The sequence below is a fragment of the Rhineura floridana genome, chromosome 17, assembly GCF_030035675.1.
Source record: "Rhineura floridana isolate rRhiFlo1 chromosome 17, rRhiFlo1.hap2, whole genome shotgun sequence".
Taxonomy (NCBI): Eukaryota; Metazoa; Chordata; class Lepidosauria; order Squamata; family Rhineuridae; genus Rhineura; species Rhineura floridana.
The window spans coordinates 24,033,558-24,053,585 of NC_084496.1; the positions used below are offsets into that span (position 1 = coordinate 24,033,558).

General features: G+C 45.3%; 1 protein-coding gene across 2 annotated transcripts in view; it reads left to right on the forward strand.

Annotated features, from left to right (window-relative positions):
* LOC133371852 (voltage-dependent T-type calcium channel subunit alpha-1H-like) overlaps positions 1 to 20,028 on the forward strand; it is a 229,767-nt gene that overhangs the window by 115,371 nt on the left and 94,368 nt on the right. The window contains exon 3 of one of the 2 annotated variants that reach the window (XM_061599736.1): positions 2,930 to 3,546. The exons of the other annotated variant lie outside the window; for it this stretch is intronic. Coding sequence (XP_061455720.1) covers positions 2,930 to 3,031 — 102 coding nt within the window. The 3' untranslated portion in view covers positions 3,032 to 3,546. Of the gene's footprint in view, positions 1 to 2,929; positions 3,547 to 20,028 lie in introns of those variants that run through there. 2 annotated transcript variants of the gene reach the window in all.

Genomic DNA, 20,028 nt, shown 5'->3' on the forward strand with positions numbered 1-20,028 from the left:
AAGCTGTTTTTGAAGATGTTTTGTTTTAATATATTTTAAAGTCTGCTTTTATGATGTTTCAAAGTGTTTTTAGTGCTTTTGTTTGCCGCCCTGGGCTCCTGCTGGGAGGAAAGGCGGGATATAAATCAAATAATAAACCCCACATTTGCAATCCAGACATAATAGTACTGCTGACCTACCTTAACAGCAGTGGTAACAGTGGAGGCCAGTCTATTAGGGCAAGTGGGACACTGCCGCACAAATCTCAGTCTGCCCTCAGCCAGCCCCCACCTGCCTGCCTTTTTACTTGCAACCATTCCAGGGATGGAACTGCCTGTCAGTTCCCTCCTTTGTCTCAATGTTGCCCTTGTAGAACTCAACAAGGAGGAGGAGGATGGGGGCAAACCTGGCATGAGCTGGCTCTGCCTGTCATTGGCTCTGGCTCCACCTGTTGCTCATCTCCTTGCTTTCCGCCCTGCCAGCTCCAATGAGCACCAGCTGCCATTGGGTGGTAATGAGTGTACTGAGTGGCTGGGTGTCCTCCTGTACAGTCCTCAATTTGTAGGGCGGCCAAATCCAGATTCAAGATCAGGAACCACAAGAAGGAGGAGCAGTGGATCTTTTCCTCCAGCCCATCTTTCCCAAGCCTGTACTCTTAAAAGGCCAACCCCTTGGCCAAAAAGATGACCAGGGGACTGGAAACAAAGCCCCAGGAGGAAAGACTGAAAGAACTGGGCATGTTTAGCCTGGAGAAAAGAAGACTGTGGGGAGATATGATAGCACTCTTCCAGGACTTGGAAGGTTGTCACACAGAGGAGGGCCAGGATCTCTTCTCGATTGTCCCAGAGTGCAGGACACGGAATAATGGGTTGAAGTTACAGGAAGCCAGATTTTGGCTGAAATCAGGAAAAACGTCTGAACTATAAGAGCAGTTCGACAATGGAACCAATGACCTAGGAATGTGGTGGGCTCTCCAACGCTGGAGGCCTTCAAGAGGCAGCTGGATAGCCACCTGTCAGGGATGCTTTAAATTGGATTCCTGTGTTGAGCAGGGGGGTTGGACTCTGTGGCCTAATAGGCCCTTTCCAACTCTATGATTCTATGAGGCATTGGGGAGGCATGGTGATTCCTCTGACAAGTCAGGTTTGGAGGACAGCATCTATGAGGATGCTGGCTCAGGCTCCATGAGTTCTAGACCACCAGCTGTAGAGTCTGCTGTAATTCCCCAGCCAGTATTACAGCACTCATAAGAACATTGGAAACTGCTAAGTCAGACCACTGGCCCATCTAGCTTGGTACTGTCTACAGTAATTTGAAGTCACTCTTCAGGGTTTCAGATAAGGTTGTCTCCCGACCCTACCTGGAGATGCTGGAGATTGAACCTAGGACCTTCTGCATGCAAAGCGTGTCCTCTCCCCCTGAGCTATGGGCTTTCTGAGTCCTGGACTCGACTCTCTTCTCCTCCTCTGATTCTGATCTTGAGGCTGGGGCCATGACACAGGTAACAGGATAGACTCTTCCCTGCCTGCAACCTGCAGAGAGCCACTGCCAATCAGAGTAGATAATGCTGGACTATATGGGTTTTATTTGGCTGATAACTATTTCTGGAATGATGGGTCTCCTGGGCAGATTATCCCCGCTTGAGGTCGTCATTGGGAAAGGGCATCCACTGGAAGAGGCTGTTGGGGCCCCACCAGAAGAATCCTCTTGCATGCAGGTGTCCCTGAATTAAAGCCAGCATGAAAAGTCATGCATGCTCCATGATAATTTCTGCAGCTTACTGGGAGGAAAAGGAGGACATGTAAGGCGGTGGGGAGGTTAGCAATGTGTGGACACACGGTGGAGACCATCCGGTGCTTCCCCTCGTACATCTGCACATATCTGACATCCTTGCCACCTTGTTTCTCACACTCTACCTCCCAGTAAGCTGTGGGGTGATAGCAGTGCCAAGAGACCAGGTGCACTCCACTGCTCTTTCCTGCCACCTGCTTCTGGTTACCCTGGTTCAGGAGGGTGCTTCAGGTGTTGTTGAAGTATAACTCCCATCACCCTTCACCCATGGTCATGTTGGCTGGGACAGCTGGGAGCAGAGCTTGGAAAAGTTCCTTTTTTGAACTACAGCTCCCATCAGCCCAGTCCAGTGGTCATGCTGGCTGGGGCTGATGGGAGTAGTACTTCAAAAAAGTAACTTTTCCAAGCTCTGGGAGTTGTAGTCCAACAACAGCTGGAGCACACCACATGGGCTATTTCAGAGGAATGCTTTTCTCTTTCCCATGGAGCAACCCTTGGAATATCTGAGAAGGAAGCCGAGCGAGTACCTTGGTACAGAGATAAACTTCCAGAAAATAAGGACTTATAAGGCAAGCATTGACTAAAACCCTTTTGACTTTGGTGACTCGGAGGCGTTGGTCTATTTTTATAAATCTTTAGAAACAGGATATTATTTATCAAATATGTCTTGATAAAACTGACTGGGGCAAAACATATATTGAGATGAAGATCTTTTTTCCCTTCAATTCACGGCCATCTTTTGAAAATCATGGGAGCTGTTTTGGCTCATTTTTGTTTTTAAATGAAGGTCTAAGTGCAACAATACATTTAGAGGATACAACATGTCCAAAATAAGAATCTGCATCTGTATTGGCAAAGGCATGCCATTTGATCCTTCATGAGAGTGTAGCCTTAGATATTTGTTTAATTTCAACACCCTTTGGACATATTCCTGCTAGGATGGGAGAGGCTGGGGAGGGGGGTAGCTTACAGCTGAGGTGGAGAAACTTTTTCAGCCCAAGGTCCACATTCCCTTCTGGGTGACCTTCCAGGGGCCAGATGCTAATAGTAGGCAGAGCCAGAGGCAAAGGGGGGCAGAACAATGAATACAATTTTTACTTTTCTGCAGTAGATTAGTTTCTATACCCACATGCACATCCCTCTCTTGTCTTCCTTCCAGGCAAGCAAGAAACATTATGAGAGACACATTCTAGCTAGGCAAGACCACTCAAGGAGGGTGCAAAGCTTTAAAAACCAGCGCTTCAAATGGCTCCAGAAATGAACAGGCGGCCAACACATCTGGTACAGGATAAGTGTGGTCTGTGATCGGAATGCCTGGCCGTAACAAGCCTCCAGGCAACTACGCTCGGAACCAGCTGGAGTTTCCAAACCATCTTTAAAGGAAAAGCATTATACAGGAGCTGAGTCTGGATGTAACTGAGGCATGTGTGACTAGGGTAAGATCAGCTTTCCTTGGATACGATCGCAGCTGGCAAACCAGCCTAAACTGTGAAAAGACACCCCTAGCCATCCATGCTACCTCAGGAGAGGGATGTAGCTCATGGAAGAGCATCTGTTTTGCATGCAGAAGGTCCCAGATGCAACCCCACAGAAAGCCAGTGTGGTATAGCGGTTAGAGTGCTGAACTAGGACCGGGGAAGCCAGGGTTCAAATCCCCACTCAGCCACGAAGCTGACAGGGTGACCTTGGACTAGCCCTTATCTCGCACCCCATGCTACCTCACAGGGCTGTTGTGAGAAAAAAATGGTGGGGGGAATCATGGATCCCACCTTGAGTTCCTGGGATATAAATGCAATAATAAATAAGCATGCTCTGCTTAGAGTAGAACCATTGAAATTAAAGAACCTAAGTTGTTGTTGTCATCATTATTTAATGTATTACCTTCATCTCCATAAAACCTGTCTGATCGCCTGGAGAGCCACTACCGGCCAGTGTAGACTATACTGAGTAGATAGACCAGGGATCTGACTCTGTATAAGGCAGCTTCCTCTGTTCGTACATCTTTGGGGACGGTTTATAGCGAAGTGGCAGAGCAGAAGGTCCCAAGTTCAGTTCCTGGTATCTCCAGGTAGGGCTGGGAATGTTTCCTGTGTGAAACCCTGGGAAGCTGCTGCCAGTCAGTGCAGACAATACTGGGCTTGATGAACCAAGGATGAGACTCCTGTATTTTTCAGATAGTGTAGAGGAGAACCGGTGGTCTTTCAGAAGGATTGCAACCCTGTCCCTAGCCTTTACATTTATCTGATTTAAAGGATGTTTTTGACTGTTTCCCTCCACAAATCAAGGCAAGTGGACCCCTGGCAGATTGATGCCGCAGCTCCTCCCATTTCCATGCAGGGCGCCACAAACATGTCAGAACCACTCACAGGCGGATTGGACAACAAAGGAAACAGTCCTTTGTTTCAGCCCTGATCTGCTGCAAATCTCACTGCCTTGTTCACACACACATTACCGTTTCCTTTTTGTTTCCTAACTGGGCGCTCCAGAACCGTTGGGTCAACACCAACTCAGCGAGGGTAGGAGTCTGTCTCCAACAACAGCTTGCCAGCTGATCCTAGGAAGGAATTTCTATATTGCCCAACATAACTTTTAAGGGTGGCTTACCAATAACATCGATACAAAAAAATATATGATCAAAACATCAGAAACAGTAGTTATTTGCAGCACAGTACAGAGCCTTCAGCTGGGTAGCCCCCACTTTATAGAACTCCATCCCCATGTATAGAAAAAAGGAAATGGACTGCCTTCAAGTCGATCCCGACTTATGAATAGGGTGTTCATGGTAAGCGGTATTCAGAGGGGGTTTACCATTGCCTCCCTCTGAGGCTAGTCCTCCCCAGCTGGCTAGGGCCTGCTCAGCTTGCCACAGCTGCACAAGCCAGCCCCTTCCTTGTCTGCAATTGCCAGCTGGGGGGCAACTGGGCTCCTTGGGACTATGCAGCTTGCCCACGGCTGCACAGGTGGCAGGGCACGTAACCCCTGAACCACTCCCTGTGGGAGTGATCTTTAGCTGGCCCTTGACACCCAGGAGACACAAGCAGGGATTTGAACTCTCAGACTCTGGACTCCCAGCCAGGCTCTCCTCCCCACTATGGTATACAAACTGTTCCATGTATAGAAGACAGGCATCAAATCGGTATACATTTTGGCACCTGCTAAAACCCTTATTTTTTTTAACCAAGCGTTTCCAGATTAAGACTAAACTGTATTTTTACCTCATTGTTGGGGAGCCTCAGGCCTGGGGGCACCCTCCAGGCCTTTTAGTCTGGCCCTCGGAACTCTCTCCAAGCCACCTCAGTAACCCTTCTTCACATCCCAAATGTGAACACCCTGAACTCTTATAATGCTTCTTATGTGCCTGGATGGAGGATACCAGGCTGTGTGAATGCATGTAGAAACGAGCCTATTGTAGAAAGGTGACATTTACATCCCTTGCTCTGCCCACTGTTGCCTCTGGTCTCACAGCTGCCTTCCCCAGTCCTAGCCTTCTTCTGATGTCTTGAGTATTGACTCCATTTTGGTTAATGACTGTGCCAAGATATTGATAATCCTTGACAAGTTCAATGTCCTCATTGTCAACTTTAAAGTGACATAAATCTTCTGTTGTCATTGCTTTAGTCTTCTTGACTAAAGGGGGTTGATTCAAGGGGAGGGAATTCCAACTCCGTCCGTTTCTAGGATCGTCAGACTTGAGGCAAGTGACACAGGCCCTTGTGACCTCTAAATTGGATTATTGTAATTCTCTTTATATTGGACTTTCTGTAAGATCACTCCATCCGCTTAAGTTGGTACAGAGAGCGGCGGCCAGAATGCTGACTGGAGCTGGCCCACAAATGCATACCACACCTCTTCTTTACCGACTTCATTGGCTACCAATCTCATTTCATCACCAGTTTAAAATCTTGGTATTAACTTTTAAGGCCCTACATGGATTAGCTCCAACATATCTATCAAATTGTATTCTGGAGTATAAATCTCAGCGACCAACAAGAGTATGCTTCAAACACTCTCTTATTATTCCTTCTACCTTTTTAATTCGCCGTTCCAATACAAGGAACAAAGCCTTCTCAACCATAGCTCCCATCTTATGGAATAACCTGCCACTAGAGATCCGACGTTCCCCCTCACTCATAGATTTTCGTCGTCAGTTAAAAACATTTTTGTTTCGTCAAGCTTTTAAAGTCAGTATTTGAATTGTTTTATTTTTTATTAATTTTATATAGGATTGTATTGGACTTGTCTTATTTGTTCGCCGCCCTGAATTCTATGAACTAGGGTGGGGTATAAATTACTTAAATAAATAAATAAATAATTCCAAAGGGCAGGTGCCACAACACAAAAGGTCTGCTTCCTATGCTGTTTGGAATGGGATTCGCCTCCAGCGGTGGAGGTTGATATGAAAATAAGAAGAGCCTTTTTGGATCAAGCTAGAGTTCCAGAGAGAGAGAGAGTTCCAGTACCCAAAAAGCCCTCTCCTGGGCTGGTACTCCTCTCACCTTCAGTGGCAGATGCACTTGGGTTGGAGGAGGCAGCGTACAGGCAGATTGCCTTGGGAGCAGGTGTTTCTCCAGGTACCTGAGGCCAGGGTTGGGGAGGGAGATTCACTTGCATTCACATTTAAAAATGAATCTGCACTTTCCAAAACACTATGCGAGCTGAAACACAATCACCTTTTGAAATTCACACCTCTCCGAATGTTGCCAGGCAGTTCCCCAGCCATGTATACAAAAATGCATCTGCTGAGGTAAAGTTGGGATAAAAATGCATGTGTTAGTGAAAACAGCAGACACAAATGTATGATATTCAGGAAAATATAAATACCAGGGGAAATATGCTTTGCAAAAATGTGCATGTTAAGCAAAAATTGCATACAGACCTGTATGTGTCAGGAGAAATTTGCACCAAAATGATGAGGAATTTTACGATGACTTTTTTAAAAAACCCACAAACTGATGTGGAAATGTGAAGAATTGAACTTAAAATGAGAAATCAACAGATTTGTTCATCCCTACCTGAGGCCCAAGGCATGTAGGCTTTGTGGCTAAGATGCAGCATCTTGAATTGAGCTCAGAAATGGACTGAACCCAGTGGAGCTCATCCAACACTGTTTCCAGTGACCAGTCCCAGTCAGTACCCTAGCAACTGCATTCTATACTAACTGGGTTTTCCAGAGAGTCCCCTAGGGCAGCCCCACATGTAATGCATTGTAGTAGTAGATATATGACAAGCAGAACCTTTTCTGTTGTTTGTCCCTGGCATATCTTAATGGACAAACAGGAAACTGGAGTTGGGTCTGTGACGCAAGAGGCATTCACATTTCACAGAGGCAAACCCAAGTTTGATATTGAGTATACACTTAGCACAAAACTGCAGGCCGCTATCTCTGGTGAGTTCACCCAGAGGTATAGTTGTCTGGGGTCTCAGGGGGTCTTAGACCCCTTACTTTTTGGGAGCTGGGTCCCAGCAGGGTCCCTATGTCTCCAGCATCCTGTGAGCCAGACAGCATGAAAGGGGAGTGTGTTAGCCACTGAGAAGAGTCTTCTGACATGCTTCCTTGCCCTTTCGTGCTGATTGGAGCCAATCAGAGTGAAAGGAGCTGAGTCAGCCCCTGAGAAGACTCTTCTCAGTAGCTAACTCTCTCCTCCTTTCATGCTTGCTGGCTCCTAGGAATGTCCGTTGCTGTGGAAGAAGGCATTAACAAGGATCTCATCTTCAACCCAGCAGCAAAAAAAGGGGGCGTGGTGTGACTATCGTGAAGGGACCTTGCAGTTCTGAATTTGCCACTACACCACTGAGTTTACCTGTATGATACAAAACATTTGCAAACATGTTTTTGTTGTGTTCATATTTGAAACACCTTCAGAGAAAGGAGCAATGGCACTTCTGAAATGGCTCGCACTTCTGAAATGGGCTCCTGCCGGGAGGAAGGGCAGGATATAAATCAAATCAATAAATAAAATACTTCAAGTTAGGGATGGAGGAGGATTTAGTTAGGAACAGAAAAACAAAGGAAACTGCCCTAACTGTTGGTTAACCTAGCTCAGTATTGTCTACACTGATGGTCAGCATCTCTCCAGGGTTTCAGACAGGGAGCCTTTCCTGGCCTTACCTGGAGATGCTGAGGATTGAACCTGGGATCTTCTGCATGCAAGGAAGATGCTTTTCCACTGAGTTACAGCTCTTCCCCATTCCTAAGCAAACCACGTCATTCACCTCCTGGTCTAATGAACAGATCAGAGGTAATTATCCTTGATTTCAAACTTGAGTTCTTCAAAAATGTACGAAAATGTATTAAAAGTATTTTATGATAAAATACACATTTAGAAATGTGTACATAGAGAGAAGATACTATTTTAATAAGTACATATTTAATTGTGGTTTTTTAAAAATAAAAATCACAGATAAATGTAAAACTGGGCCAGAACGACTATATGTGATATTGACATAGATCGGAAATAGACTGACCTGCCCACCCTACCTAGAAGATATGAGCTGGTCTACCATAATGACTAGGGATGTGCATCCAAGTCCCAGTTCAGCTCTCACCCCTGCCAAAAACTCATGAAGGATCCATTAGATAAGCTATTCCTTTTTCAGGGTGCCTTCCAGGCTGTCACTAATTTCAGGTGGGATTCAATCATATACCAGCAAATTTCAGGTTACACAATTATATTGTGCCATAAACCCACTTTATAAAACCTGGACTCTTTGCAATAAGTGATGAGAAAAATGAACTGGAAAATGTAGTAACACTTGCTTTCACGCAACGTCATTTAACCTCTCCGCAAACAAATCAGAATGAATGCTAATTCCATAGCCGGCATCGTCTTATCTCCCTGCAAACAAATATGGATGAATGCTCACTTAACAGGTTGTCTGGGAGCACCCTCAGCCTTGACCATCCATCTGCTGTATGGAGATGATGATGATATAATGATGATGATGATGATGATCTGCCTTACAGGCAAAGAGTAAGGATTACTGAGATGAGGTACTTGAACTGCTGTGAAGACTTGCATTGTGTAACACAAATGGAATCCATCAGATCCCTTATCAAGTTGAGTGGGATTTTATAGCCTGTCCGCAAATGCATTTGAGGAAGGGGGAGGAATTTTCATCTCAGCTCCCTTGTTTCCTGTTGCTTTGGCATAGACAGCTGGCAACATTTGCAAGGCGGCCGGCGCAATTGCAAAGAAATATACCCCTCCCCTCTCTTGCAGAATATCTACTCCAGGCTGAATTTAAAACAAACATTGCCTTCTTTGGACATCTCCCTTTCATTCCCCTTCCTTCCTCTGCGAGTATTTGCTGGAGGGTGACTCATCATAATCCTTTCCTGAATAGCTAAAACAGCAGGCACAACTGAGTTTAGGTTTTCGTCGAGTCGTCTTGGAATTAAGGAGGAAGGGCATGTCTACGACCAAGATTTGTTCCTTTCACTGACTCGGTATATATAAGATGTTTGAGCTTCTCTGACTTATTCAGTCTGTCTTTATGTTTGTCGCTGTATGTATACATAGACGAGTCTCTGCCGCAGGGAGCTTACAATCTAAACTAGACAATGGGGAAGAATTGGGGGAGAGAAGGAAAGTTAAAGGAGCGAGGGTGGAATGTGAACAAGTGTTATTACGAGTTCTTTAAAAACTTGGGCACCATCTGCACTATACATTTAAAGCCGTATTATGCCACCTTCAACAGTCATGGCTTTCCCCAAAGAATCCTGAGAAGTGTAATTTGGGAAGGGTGCTGAGAGTTGTTAGGAGACCCCATTCCCCTCATGGAGCTACATTTCCCAGAGTTCCCTCTGGGAAATGAGATTGATTCTTTGGGGGAAGCCATGACTGTTTAAAGTGGCATAATACCCCTTTAGATGTTTAGCGCAAATGGGCTCTCGGATGCAGTTGATGCTTCTGTTACAACACTAGAGCTTGTGGACATCCTATGAAACTGAATGCTGGAAGATCCAGGACAGACAAAAGGAAGTCCTCCTTTACACAGTCCATAGAATCCTCTCCCACGAGAGGCAGCGATGGCCACCAACTTGGATGGCTTTAAAGGAGGATTAGACAAATTCATGGAGGAAAAGGCTATCAATGGCTACTAGCCATGATGGCTAAGTTCTGCTTCCATAAGCAGAGGCAGTATGCTTCCAAATACTAGAAGCTGCAAGAGGGGAGAGTGCTGTTGCTCTCAGGCCTTGCATGTGGGCTTCCACTAGGCATCGGGATGGCCGCTGTGAGGCTAGGATGCTGGACTAGCTGGGCCGCTGGACTAGATGGGCACTGGCCAGATCCAGCAGTCTTATGTTTGTTTGTTTGTTTATTATTTTATTTATACCCCGCCCTTCCTTCCAGCAGGAGCCCAGGGCAGCAAACAGAAACACTAAAAACACTGTAAAACATCATAAAAAACACTCTAAAACATCATTAAAAACACTCTAAAACATCATTAAGAACACTAAAAACACTAAAAACACTCTAAAACATCATAAAAAGACCGTAAAATACATTAAAACAAAACAATGTTAAAAACATTTTAAAAAACGTTAAAACAAGACATTAAAAAAACTTTAAAAACTTCTTTAAAAAGAGGAGTTAAAGATATTAAAAGACATATTAAAAGCAATTCTAACACAGACTCAGACTGTCTTATGTTCTCATGTAGATATTGCTCCCTAGAGTTGCACGGCACAGCTTTCTTCATCACTTTGTCATCTTCTCCCCAATCGAGGGATTGAACTTGGTGCCATCTACATGCAAAGCTATGCCTCCTCCCCACATGCACAAAGAATGTAACTGTGACTATCCCTCACATTCACAGTAGGGCCCTGCTTGTGGCGGTGCCAGCGGGGCGATCAGCTGGAGTGGGATCAGCTGACAGGGATCAGCTGGAGCGTGTGAGCTCCTCGCGCTACAGCTGATCGTGTGCTACAGCTGAGTAGGGCCCCAATTTCCTGCACTTTTTGCTTTTCGAGGGGGACCTCGAAACCTGGAACAGAACCTGCTTTATGAGTGCGGCCCTACTGTAAAAGGGAAGGGTCGTAGCACAGTGTTAGAGCATCTGCCTTGCATCCAGAAGGTCCCAAGTTCAATTCCCTGGCATTTCCAGTAGGGCTGGAAGGGACCCCTGTCTAAAATCCTGGAGAGCCCCTACCAGTCAGTGTAGATGATACTGAGTTAGATGGAACAATGGCCTAACTCATTATAAGGCAGCTTCCTATGTACCTGAAAAACAATGACAGAATGCAGCAGTGCTTTGTTTTTCACGCTCTTGAAATACGAGGGTTATTACAGGATCCAAGAATTCTAGGTTTTTGTATGTGAATGGATGTAACTGAAAGGACTGGCAGACTGGTGGGTTCACCTGGGAGGGGGAGAATGTAGGAAAAATTGAGAAAGCCCTAGAGGGGTGAGAGCATCCTGATAGGATGGACTAGCCTTGCTACATGCGAGAGGCAAATGGCAGTGGAGGATGCTCTTTGGCAAGGCTATTGTCTTGAATGCCAAAGTGCTTTAATGAATGCTCTATAAAATTATGGTTTGATGAGAGATAACTTTTAAAAGGCATAATTAGAGCAGGGCAGTAATTAAACGAGCCACACTGGAACGGACATGAACATCTGACGGCTGACAAAACCCTTCCTCCCCGCCCTCTGGCCCTTGATGGTCCAGAGGAGAGGAAGAAATATATGAATTCCAGAAAAGAAAAGGGCAACCCAGAGACAGAAAAGTTCATTTTAAAAAGCAACTAATTCAAGTACATGTCGAAAAAGGAACTAATTCCGGTTCATGTTCGGCCCTTTACAAACCAAACTAGTTCAGTTCACATTCAGTGCAATTTCATCCAAATGATCCCCTTGGGGGAAAAAAATCAGCATTCAGAATGTTACAGGCTGCTGTGCTGAAGTATAAGATCTTAAGAAGACTAAGAAAACACGAAAACACGCTCATAGTGTGGAATGTGAATTGTGTCACATATCCTTCCCAACAGTTATGATCTCTAAGTGTAAAAGCCCAAACAGTCTAAAGAGTAAAACAAAAAATGTAAGAGAATAAACTTGAAGATGAAGTCGAAATCATTCAATGGTCACCCCCAAAATGAACTTAGTTCACATTCAGTTCACCTGGCAATTATTTATTTATTTGTTAAAATTATGTCCCACCCTTCCTCCCAGGAGGAGCCCAGGGCGGCAAACAGAAGCACTAAAAACCTTTAAAACAGCATGAAAACAGACTTTAAAATATATTAAAACAAAGCATCTTTCAAAACATATTAAAATAAAACATCTTTAAAAAAAAAAAAAAAAGCTTTAAAACATCTTAAAAAGCTATCCAACACAGACACAGACTGTGATAAGGTCTCTACTTTAAAAAGCTTGTTGAAAGAGGCAGGTCTTTAGTAGGTGCCAAAATGATAATAGAGATGGCGCCTGTCTCATAGTTAAGGGAAGGGAATTCCAAAGTGTTGGTGCCACAACACTAAAGATCCACTTCCAATGTTGTGCGGAACAGACCTCCTGATAAGACGGTATCTGCAGGAGGCCCTCACCTGCAGAGTGCAGTGATCAACTGGGTATATAAGGGGTAAAATGATCTTTCAGGTATCCTGGTCTTAAGTTCTATAAGGCTTTGTACACCAAAACCAGAACCTTGAAGTTGAGAACAACTTTCTTAAGAATATAAGGACATCAGACTGAGATGCTGCTAGTGAGTGGTTCTTCTGACAAGATGGTGGATGTCCAACCTGTCCTGGATGAGGTTGCACTCCCCCTGAAGGAGCAGGTTCATAGCTTGGGGGTTCTCCTAGAACCATCTCTGTCACTTGAGGCTCAGGTAGCCTCGGTGGCACGGAGTGCCTTCTATCAACTTCGGTTGGTGGCCCAACTATGTCCCTATCTGGACAGGGATAACCTGGCTTCAGTTGTCCATGCTCTGGTAACCTCCAAATTAGATTACTGCAATGCACTCTACGTGGGGATGCCTTTGAAGATGGTTCGGAAACTGCAGCTTGTGCAAAATGCAGCAGCCAGATTGGTAACAGGGACCAGATGGTCTGAACATATAAAACCGATTCTGGCCCGCTTGCATTGGCTGCCTGTATGTTTCTGAGCTCGATTCAAGGTGCTGGTTTTGACCTATAAAGCCTTACATGGCTTGGGACCACAATACCTGATGGAACGCCTCTCCCGATACGAACCCACCCATACACTACGTTCAAGATCAAAGGCCTTCCTCGGGGTGCCTACTCTGAGGGAAGCTGGGAGGATGGCAACAAGGGAGAGGGCCTTCTCAGTGGTGGCCCCCAAACTATGGAATGATGTGGATGACAAGGTGCGCCTGGCGCCAACACTGTTATCTTTTCAATGCCAGGTCAAGACTTTCTTCTTCTCCCAGGCATTTTAGCATGTGTTTTAAATTTTTTAATTGTGTTTTAAATTGTTTTTAAAAGATGTGTTTTTAAATTTGTCTATTTGTTTTAATGTTTTTAGTTACTGTAAACCGCCCAGAGAGCTTCGGCTATGGGGCGGTATACAAATACAATAAAATAAACAAATAAATAAATCAGGAGAGCCTGCTGGATCAGGCCAGTGGCCCGTCTGGACCAGCATCCTGTTCTCACAGTGGCCAGCCAGATGCCCATGAGAAGCCCGTAAGCTGGATCTGAGCCCAAGAGCTCTTTCAGGTGTAGTTCAGAGATTTTTCAACTTATTCAGTGAACTTCATTAGACCAAACTTGTTTGTTCCAAGCACTGGGGCAACTTCAGCTGAATCAATCTCCAGTTATTTTTTGATTTCTGCAAAAAAAAAAAGGGGGGGAGAGTGAATTTGAAAGAGTGACAACGAGTGAATTCCAGTTAAGAGTAAAATGGGTTAAACAGATGTGAGGAGCTAGCAAAAAAAAAAAAAATCAGCAGACCCAGGTGCCAAAAACAATAAATGCAACTTTTCAGAAAATGTGCTTCTCCGTTTGCTCAAGGGGTTGGCAGCACCATGCAGGGATGAAATATTGCCCCCTCCATCCCATCTCCCACTCCGACAATTTTCACTCTGCCTCACTCCATCCCCAACTTTTCAGGCTTGTAGGCAGCAGAAAAGTTATTCCAAGGGCCTCCTTAGTTTGTAATAGATGTCCCCGAAGACCTGACCACGAGGTCCAGGATAATAGAGTAGGCCCGTTAGGCTTGCAACAAGAACAGGCTAAGCCATAAATCTTGTCAAAGGACAGGCATGATCTTGCTCTGTTTGGCTCTCCCTTCTGGGCTCAGGGGGACACTGCTGAAAGAGAGCCTGCAATTTCGAGTTAACCTCCCTGTCATGAATGGCACGTGGGCTATTTGAGGCCCCAAGTGGTACCTAACCATAAAACTTAACTGTCTCCTTTTTTGCTTTGTTTTGCTGTCCGTAGAATCAGCACCTTCCCTCCCAAGATATTGCGCTCAGACTCTGCTCCGTGTCTTCTTTATGCCAGGAGTGTGGGACGCCTTTTTCAGGGCCTCATTCCCTTCTGGGCACTCTTCCAAGGGCCACGTGGCAATGGTGAATGGGGCCAGAGGCAAAAGTTTTTACGCATCCCCTTCGCTGTCCCAATCTAGGCAAGCAAAAGGCATGATCAGAGTTCAGGGACGTATGCTGTTCAACCGGGCAAAAATGCCCTGGTTGCAAAGCAGGGCCAGTGAGGGATGTGGCCTGGGAAGAGGAGGCGTGGCCTGGGAAGAGTTCTGAGGGCCAGATTTGGGGAAAAGGCCATATCTCAGTGGTAAAGCATCTGCCTTGCATGCAGAAGGTCCCAGGTTCAACCCCCAGCATCTCCAAGGAGAGCTGGAAGAGATTCCTGCTTGAAACCCTGGAGAGCTGCTGCCAGTCAGTGTAGACAGTACTGAGTTAATGGTCTGATTCAGTCTAAGGCAGCTTCCTATGTTCCTAGATAGAGAAGCCTTGAGGGCCTCATTCAGGCCCCAGGTCTAAGATTCCCCCCCCTCCCCTCGCTTTACACTAAGGAGATCTGCTTAGGTCCCGAGCAGAGCCTTCTTCATGGTAGTGCCACTCCTATGAAACTCCCTGCCAAGGAAGATTTATCCAGAGCAGTTTTTGTCTACCGTTGCCAGCTGAAAACATCTTTAGGTGATAGTGTGATATATTGATTAGTCACCTTTTAAAATATGATCTTAGTTAGTTTCTGCTGTTCTTATGGATTGCATTTCATGCGAGTTTTACATGTCGGGTATGGTGTTGTTTAGTACACCGCACTGAGTACTTTGTTGTAGAAATGAGACTAATACAAAAACAATCTGATAAATAAATCCAATTAAAGAAAGCCTAGAATATTAATTGGCTAGGATTGCAGCCTTGGTCAACAAATGAAGCCTACCTAGGAAAAATCAGGCTCATTTCTGTAGAAAACATTGTGCTACATATTCGCATAGTCTATCTTTTCAGATTTATATTGCATTCTTCAAAGACCTGAGGAGTTGTCACACAGAAGAGGACAATGGTTTGTTCTCCTTTGGCCCACAGGGCAAGACGAGATCTAATGGGCTTAAGTTATAGGCGGGTAGATTTCAGTTGAAGGGTAGGAGAATCTTCTTAATGGGAAGAGCAGCGTGGCAGCGGAACCAGTTACCTAAGGTGGTAGGTTCTCCCTTGCTAGATGTAAAATCAGCCTAAGGGCCATCTAGTCTGGCATCCTGTTCTCACATTGGCCAACTAGTTGCTTATGGGAAGCCTGCAAGCAGGACCTGAGTGCAAGAGCGCTCTCTCCACTTCTTCACTTGATGTCCCCAAGATCTAAAATTATGAGAACATAAGAGAAGAGCCATGCTGGATCAGGCCAGAGGCCCATCAAATCCAGCATCCTGTTCTCATAGTGGTCAACTAGATACCTGTGGAAAACCCATAAGCAGCATCTGAGAAAGGGAGAATACACTCTATACTCTCTCTCTCCACTTTCTCCATACCATGTGCCATTTTAAACACCTCTATCATGTTCCCGAAGAGCCAGTGTGGTGTAGTGGTTAAGGTGTTGGACTACGACCTGGGAGAGCAGGGTTCGAATCCCCACACAGCCATGGAGCTCACTGGGTGACCTTGGGCCAGTCACTGCCTCTCAGCCTCAGAGGGAGGCAATGGTAAACCCCCTCTGAATACCACTTCCCACGAAAACCCTATTCATAGGGTCACCATAAGTTGGGATCGACTTGAAGGCAGTCCATTTCTTTGTCATGTTCCCGAGAGCCAGTATTCCCACTTACCTTTTCCCTAAACTAAAAAGCCCCAAATGTAGTGTCCTTTCCTCCTTGGGGAGTTGCTCCATCCCCCTGATCATGTTGGTATTCTGGCAGAAGCCTAGACAGCCATCTGTTGGAGTTCCTCTAGCTCTGGGTATCCTGCATCAAGCAGAGAGTTGAATTAGGTGGATAGAGAGATATCACAGAGGTGCACCCGGCACCTTCCATTTTCATTTTCTGGTGAATGCTAAAGATGCTCGTCTTTAACCTGCCTTCAACACCTGAGCTGTATGTTTTCAGGGCCCACCTCATTCCTGTGACTGTAATTTGTTTTAACTGTTTTGAATTTTAAAGTGTTGTAACCCACCCTGGAACCTGCTAGTGAAGGGTGGGCAATGATGATGATGATCATCGCTGGTGGACAGCAAACTCAGATATACAATAAACCCATCCATATAGAATCACTAAAAAGTCACGAAATGAAAAAATAAAATAAAAACACAGTATTATAAGATAAAGAAAGAACAGGGTCCAACTTTATAATCCTGTGTTTGCCTATGAATAAAGGCAATGGTTCTGAAGCAGGGAGAGGAGAAGCATACTTTCCTTGTTTTTTAGATGATTATTTTGTTGTTTGTCTGTTTCAAAACTTTATATACAGCTTAACACCACAGTCTCTAAGTGATTTAAGGTTACAAAAGACAAACATTAAAATCAGTGAAAATTAATCATAAAAGATACCTGAAAGATTGTCATATCTCTTATATATCCAGTCGATATCCTGCAGATACCATCTTATCAGGAGATCAGTTCTGCACAACATAGGAAGTGGACCTTTAGTGTGGCGTCATTGGCCCTTGGGAATCCCCTCCCCTTAAATATTAGACAGGCGCCATCTCTGTTGTCTTTTTTGGTGCCTACTGAAGACCTTCCTCTTTCAACAAGCTTTGTAATACTAGAACTCGTGGACATTCAAAGAAGCTGAATGTTGGAAGATTCAGGACAGACAAAAGGAAGTACTTCTTTACTCAGCGCATAGTTAAACTATGGAATTTGCTGCCACAAGACGCAGTACTGGCCACCAGCTTGGATGGCTTTAAAAGAAGATTAGACAAATTCATGGAGGACAGGGCTATCAATGGCTACTAGCCATGATGGCTGTGCTCTGCCACCCTAGTCAGAGGCAGCATGCTTCTGAAAACCAGTTGCCGGAAGCCTCAGGAGGGAAGAGTGTTCTTGCACTCGGGTCCTGCTTGCGGGCTTCCCGCAGGCACCTGGTTGGCCACTGTGAGAGCAGGATGCTGGACTAGATGGGCCACTGGCCTGATCCAGCAGGCTCTCCTTACTCAGAATACCTGCTGAAATGAAAAAGGTCTTCACCAAATGCCGGAAATCCAACAGGGAGGAAATTCCATAGAGGAGGCAGGAGGAAATTCCATAGAATTGGGCCCACAATACTAAATACATGGCTCTTGGGGGATATGAGGCATGGGGCCAAGGCTTGAGGGACTACTAACAGTGATTCCCCCAGTCACCTCAGGGACTGGGCAGGAATACAAGGAATCAGGCAGTCCTTGAGGTATCCTGGACCCAGGTTGTTAAGGGACTCGTAAATTAATGCAAGAACCATGAACTTGGCCCGGTAGCATATGGGAGGCCAGAGCAAGCTTTATAGCACCAGAGTTATGTGCTGGAGGTAGTCTGTCCCCATGTACAGTCTAGGCGCAGCATTTTGCCACCAGCTGGAGCGGAACTGTCCAGGTCCAAGGGTAGATAAATGTTTTTGCACTAAACGGCATTTGAAAGAAGGTCTAAAGCACTTGGGTCTTAATTGGGGTCATCAAATATGATTATACCCAAACTCATTAGTGTTCAGCTTTTCTGAATTGTATTTAAAGAACAAACAAGAAGATCCTATACATCAAGCAGATGATAAACACGAATTCAAGTAAATCACCAAGAAAATCAACGGTAACATATTCTACGAATACACCTAGCAACGCCAAGGGCATCCGATAGGGTAACAGAGGCAAGAATCAAAAGGACAATGAGAAGGAAATTACAAATTCCCCCTCCAAATAAATCCACGCTTAGATGGAATAAAAGCCTGAAACCGTTGTTTTCTCATACGTAGAATAAACTGCCATCAAATTGCAACAAAATCCTCTGGGTCTGCCTGGCCTCAAAGAGTCTTTGAATGATGCGTTAGCTTCTCCAAAATAGCAAGCAACAGCACCTTTGGATGCCATCTGTCCAAAGTCACACAGGAGGAATCTTTTCTTTTCTCTATGTACTTTAAAATTTGCATGCTTTTTTTAATTGCAAGTTGCTTTGAGGCAGTTTTGCAGTAAGCCACAAATGCAAGTACCTCATCGACATAATCTCTCATCCCATTTATGCAGGAGAAACCAGTCCCATATGTAAGGCAGAGATGGCTCACCACACCCCCTGACCATCTCCTCTGAGTTTCTGGCCTTGCCGAGGAACAATGGCAGACTCTGCAAGGCCAGGTCCGTTTTGCAGGTTGAACGGTTCCTGCTTTGTTAGGCTGATGAGGGAATCCCCTTGCCTGGAAAATCGCCGGAACCTCCCATGTTTCCTAGGGTTCTAAACAGCCAAGGGCACTAGAGAAGGAAATGGGTAGGTTGCTCAAAGAGCCTCTTTCCTCTCTCTCTCTTATACATAGTCAGCAGCTCGCCTCCATAGCAACAAGCAGGCAGATGGGGGTTGTGGAGTGGGGGGAGAAACTTTATTAAATCAATACATCAGGCAGAGCATCTCAGGCATGCTGTCCTTGTGTACCCGAATAATACAGAATTTGCTGAAATGTGAGACTTCCAGATGGTTATGACACAATGTGTGTGTGTGTGCATCTTTTTCTTTCTGTTTTAAATAGAGATGATGATGATGATGATGATGATGATGATTGCTAAATAAAAAGATACTGTGTGTTGAGGGGTCGGGCATACAGTTGCCCTGGTGAATATCACCCTTATATCCATTTACAATGCACATTTCTCACCTAATGCAAAAGTGAGAGCATGTCATTTGTCTTTGCCCCTAACCCTATCATTTTGGCTTAAAGCAGGGATGGGAAACATTTTTGGCTCCGGGGCCCGGATCTTTACCTGTCCCGACCCTGCAGGCCAACTTTGGCAGGTGAGTGGCGCAACCCATTTGTCAATCGCAGGATGTCATTACCTACCTGTCACCCACCCACCTGACAAAATCGGTTGCTCAGGGTTCCAAACCTTGGGAACCGCAGCCCGAGGGGCGTTGCCAGCCCCACGCTTTGCAAACCACCCCACTCTGATCCTTTCAGTCTCTGAGTTGGAAGGGGGTGTGGGGAGGCTTGCAAAGCCCAGCAACCCACCCCTGCCCGCATGGATCCTTTCATCTCCAGCATCAGAGATTGAACATGGGGGCGTGGGGCAGCTTCAAAGACCAGCCCTTGGAGGAAGAAGCCATTTCCATTGACTAGAAAGCTCTTCCCCTTCCTTGAGAGGTTGGGAGCGTGCTTTGCTCCAGCAGAGGGACAATCAAGAGCCTGCTTTACGTTCCCAGTTGTTCCTTTGAAGCCCTGTCTACCTGCCCCACCTCTGGGGTTGTGTATTTTATGGTCTATTTCTTATTCTTATTAAATTTATATCCCGCCTTTCCTGCCAGAGGAGCCCACGGTGGCAAACGTAACAAAACAATTTGTCAGCGACAAGAAAGAAAGGCATTCTAGAAACACGTTCTAAGATGCAGTTAAAGTTTAAGAACATTCTTCCATCCAGTGATCTTCAGGTTGCGAGGAACTGCCCCCTGGGAATGTTCTTGAGGTCTTCTTAAAAGTCAATAGTAGTGATAATCCGTTTAATATCAGGGTAGGGCAGGTGGGAGGGGGTGGCTCCTTCCAAATAGCTTTATGGCCTTTGGTTTTGTTCTCTGAATCTAATAAAATGAGTTAATGGAGCCACTGAAGCATAGTTCCATATTCTTTGATAGATGGTACTGTTGCATATCTCCACTTTCCTCTGTATAATTATTGC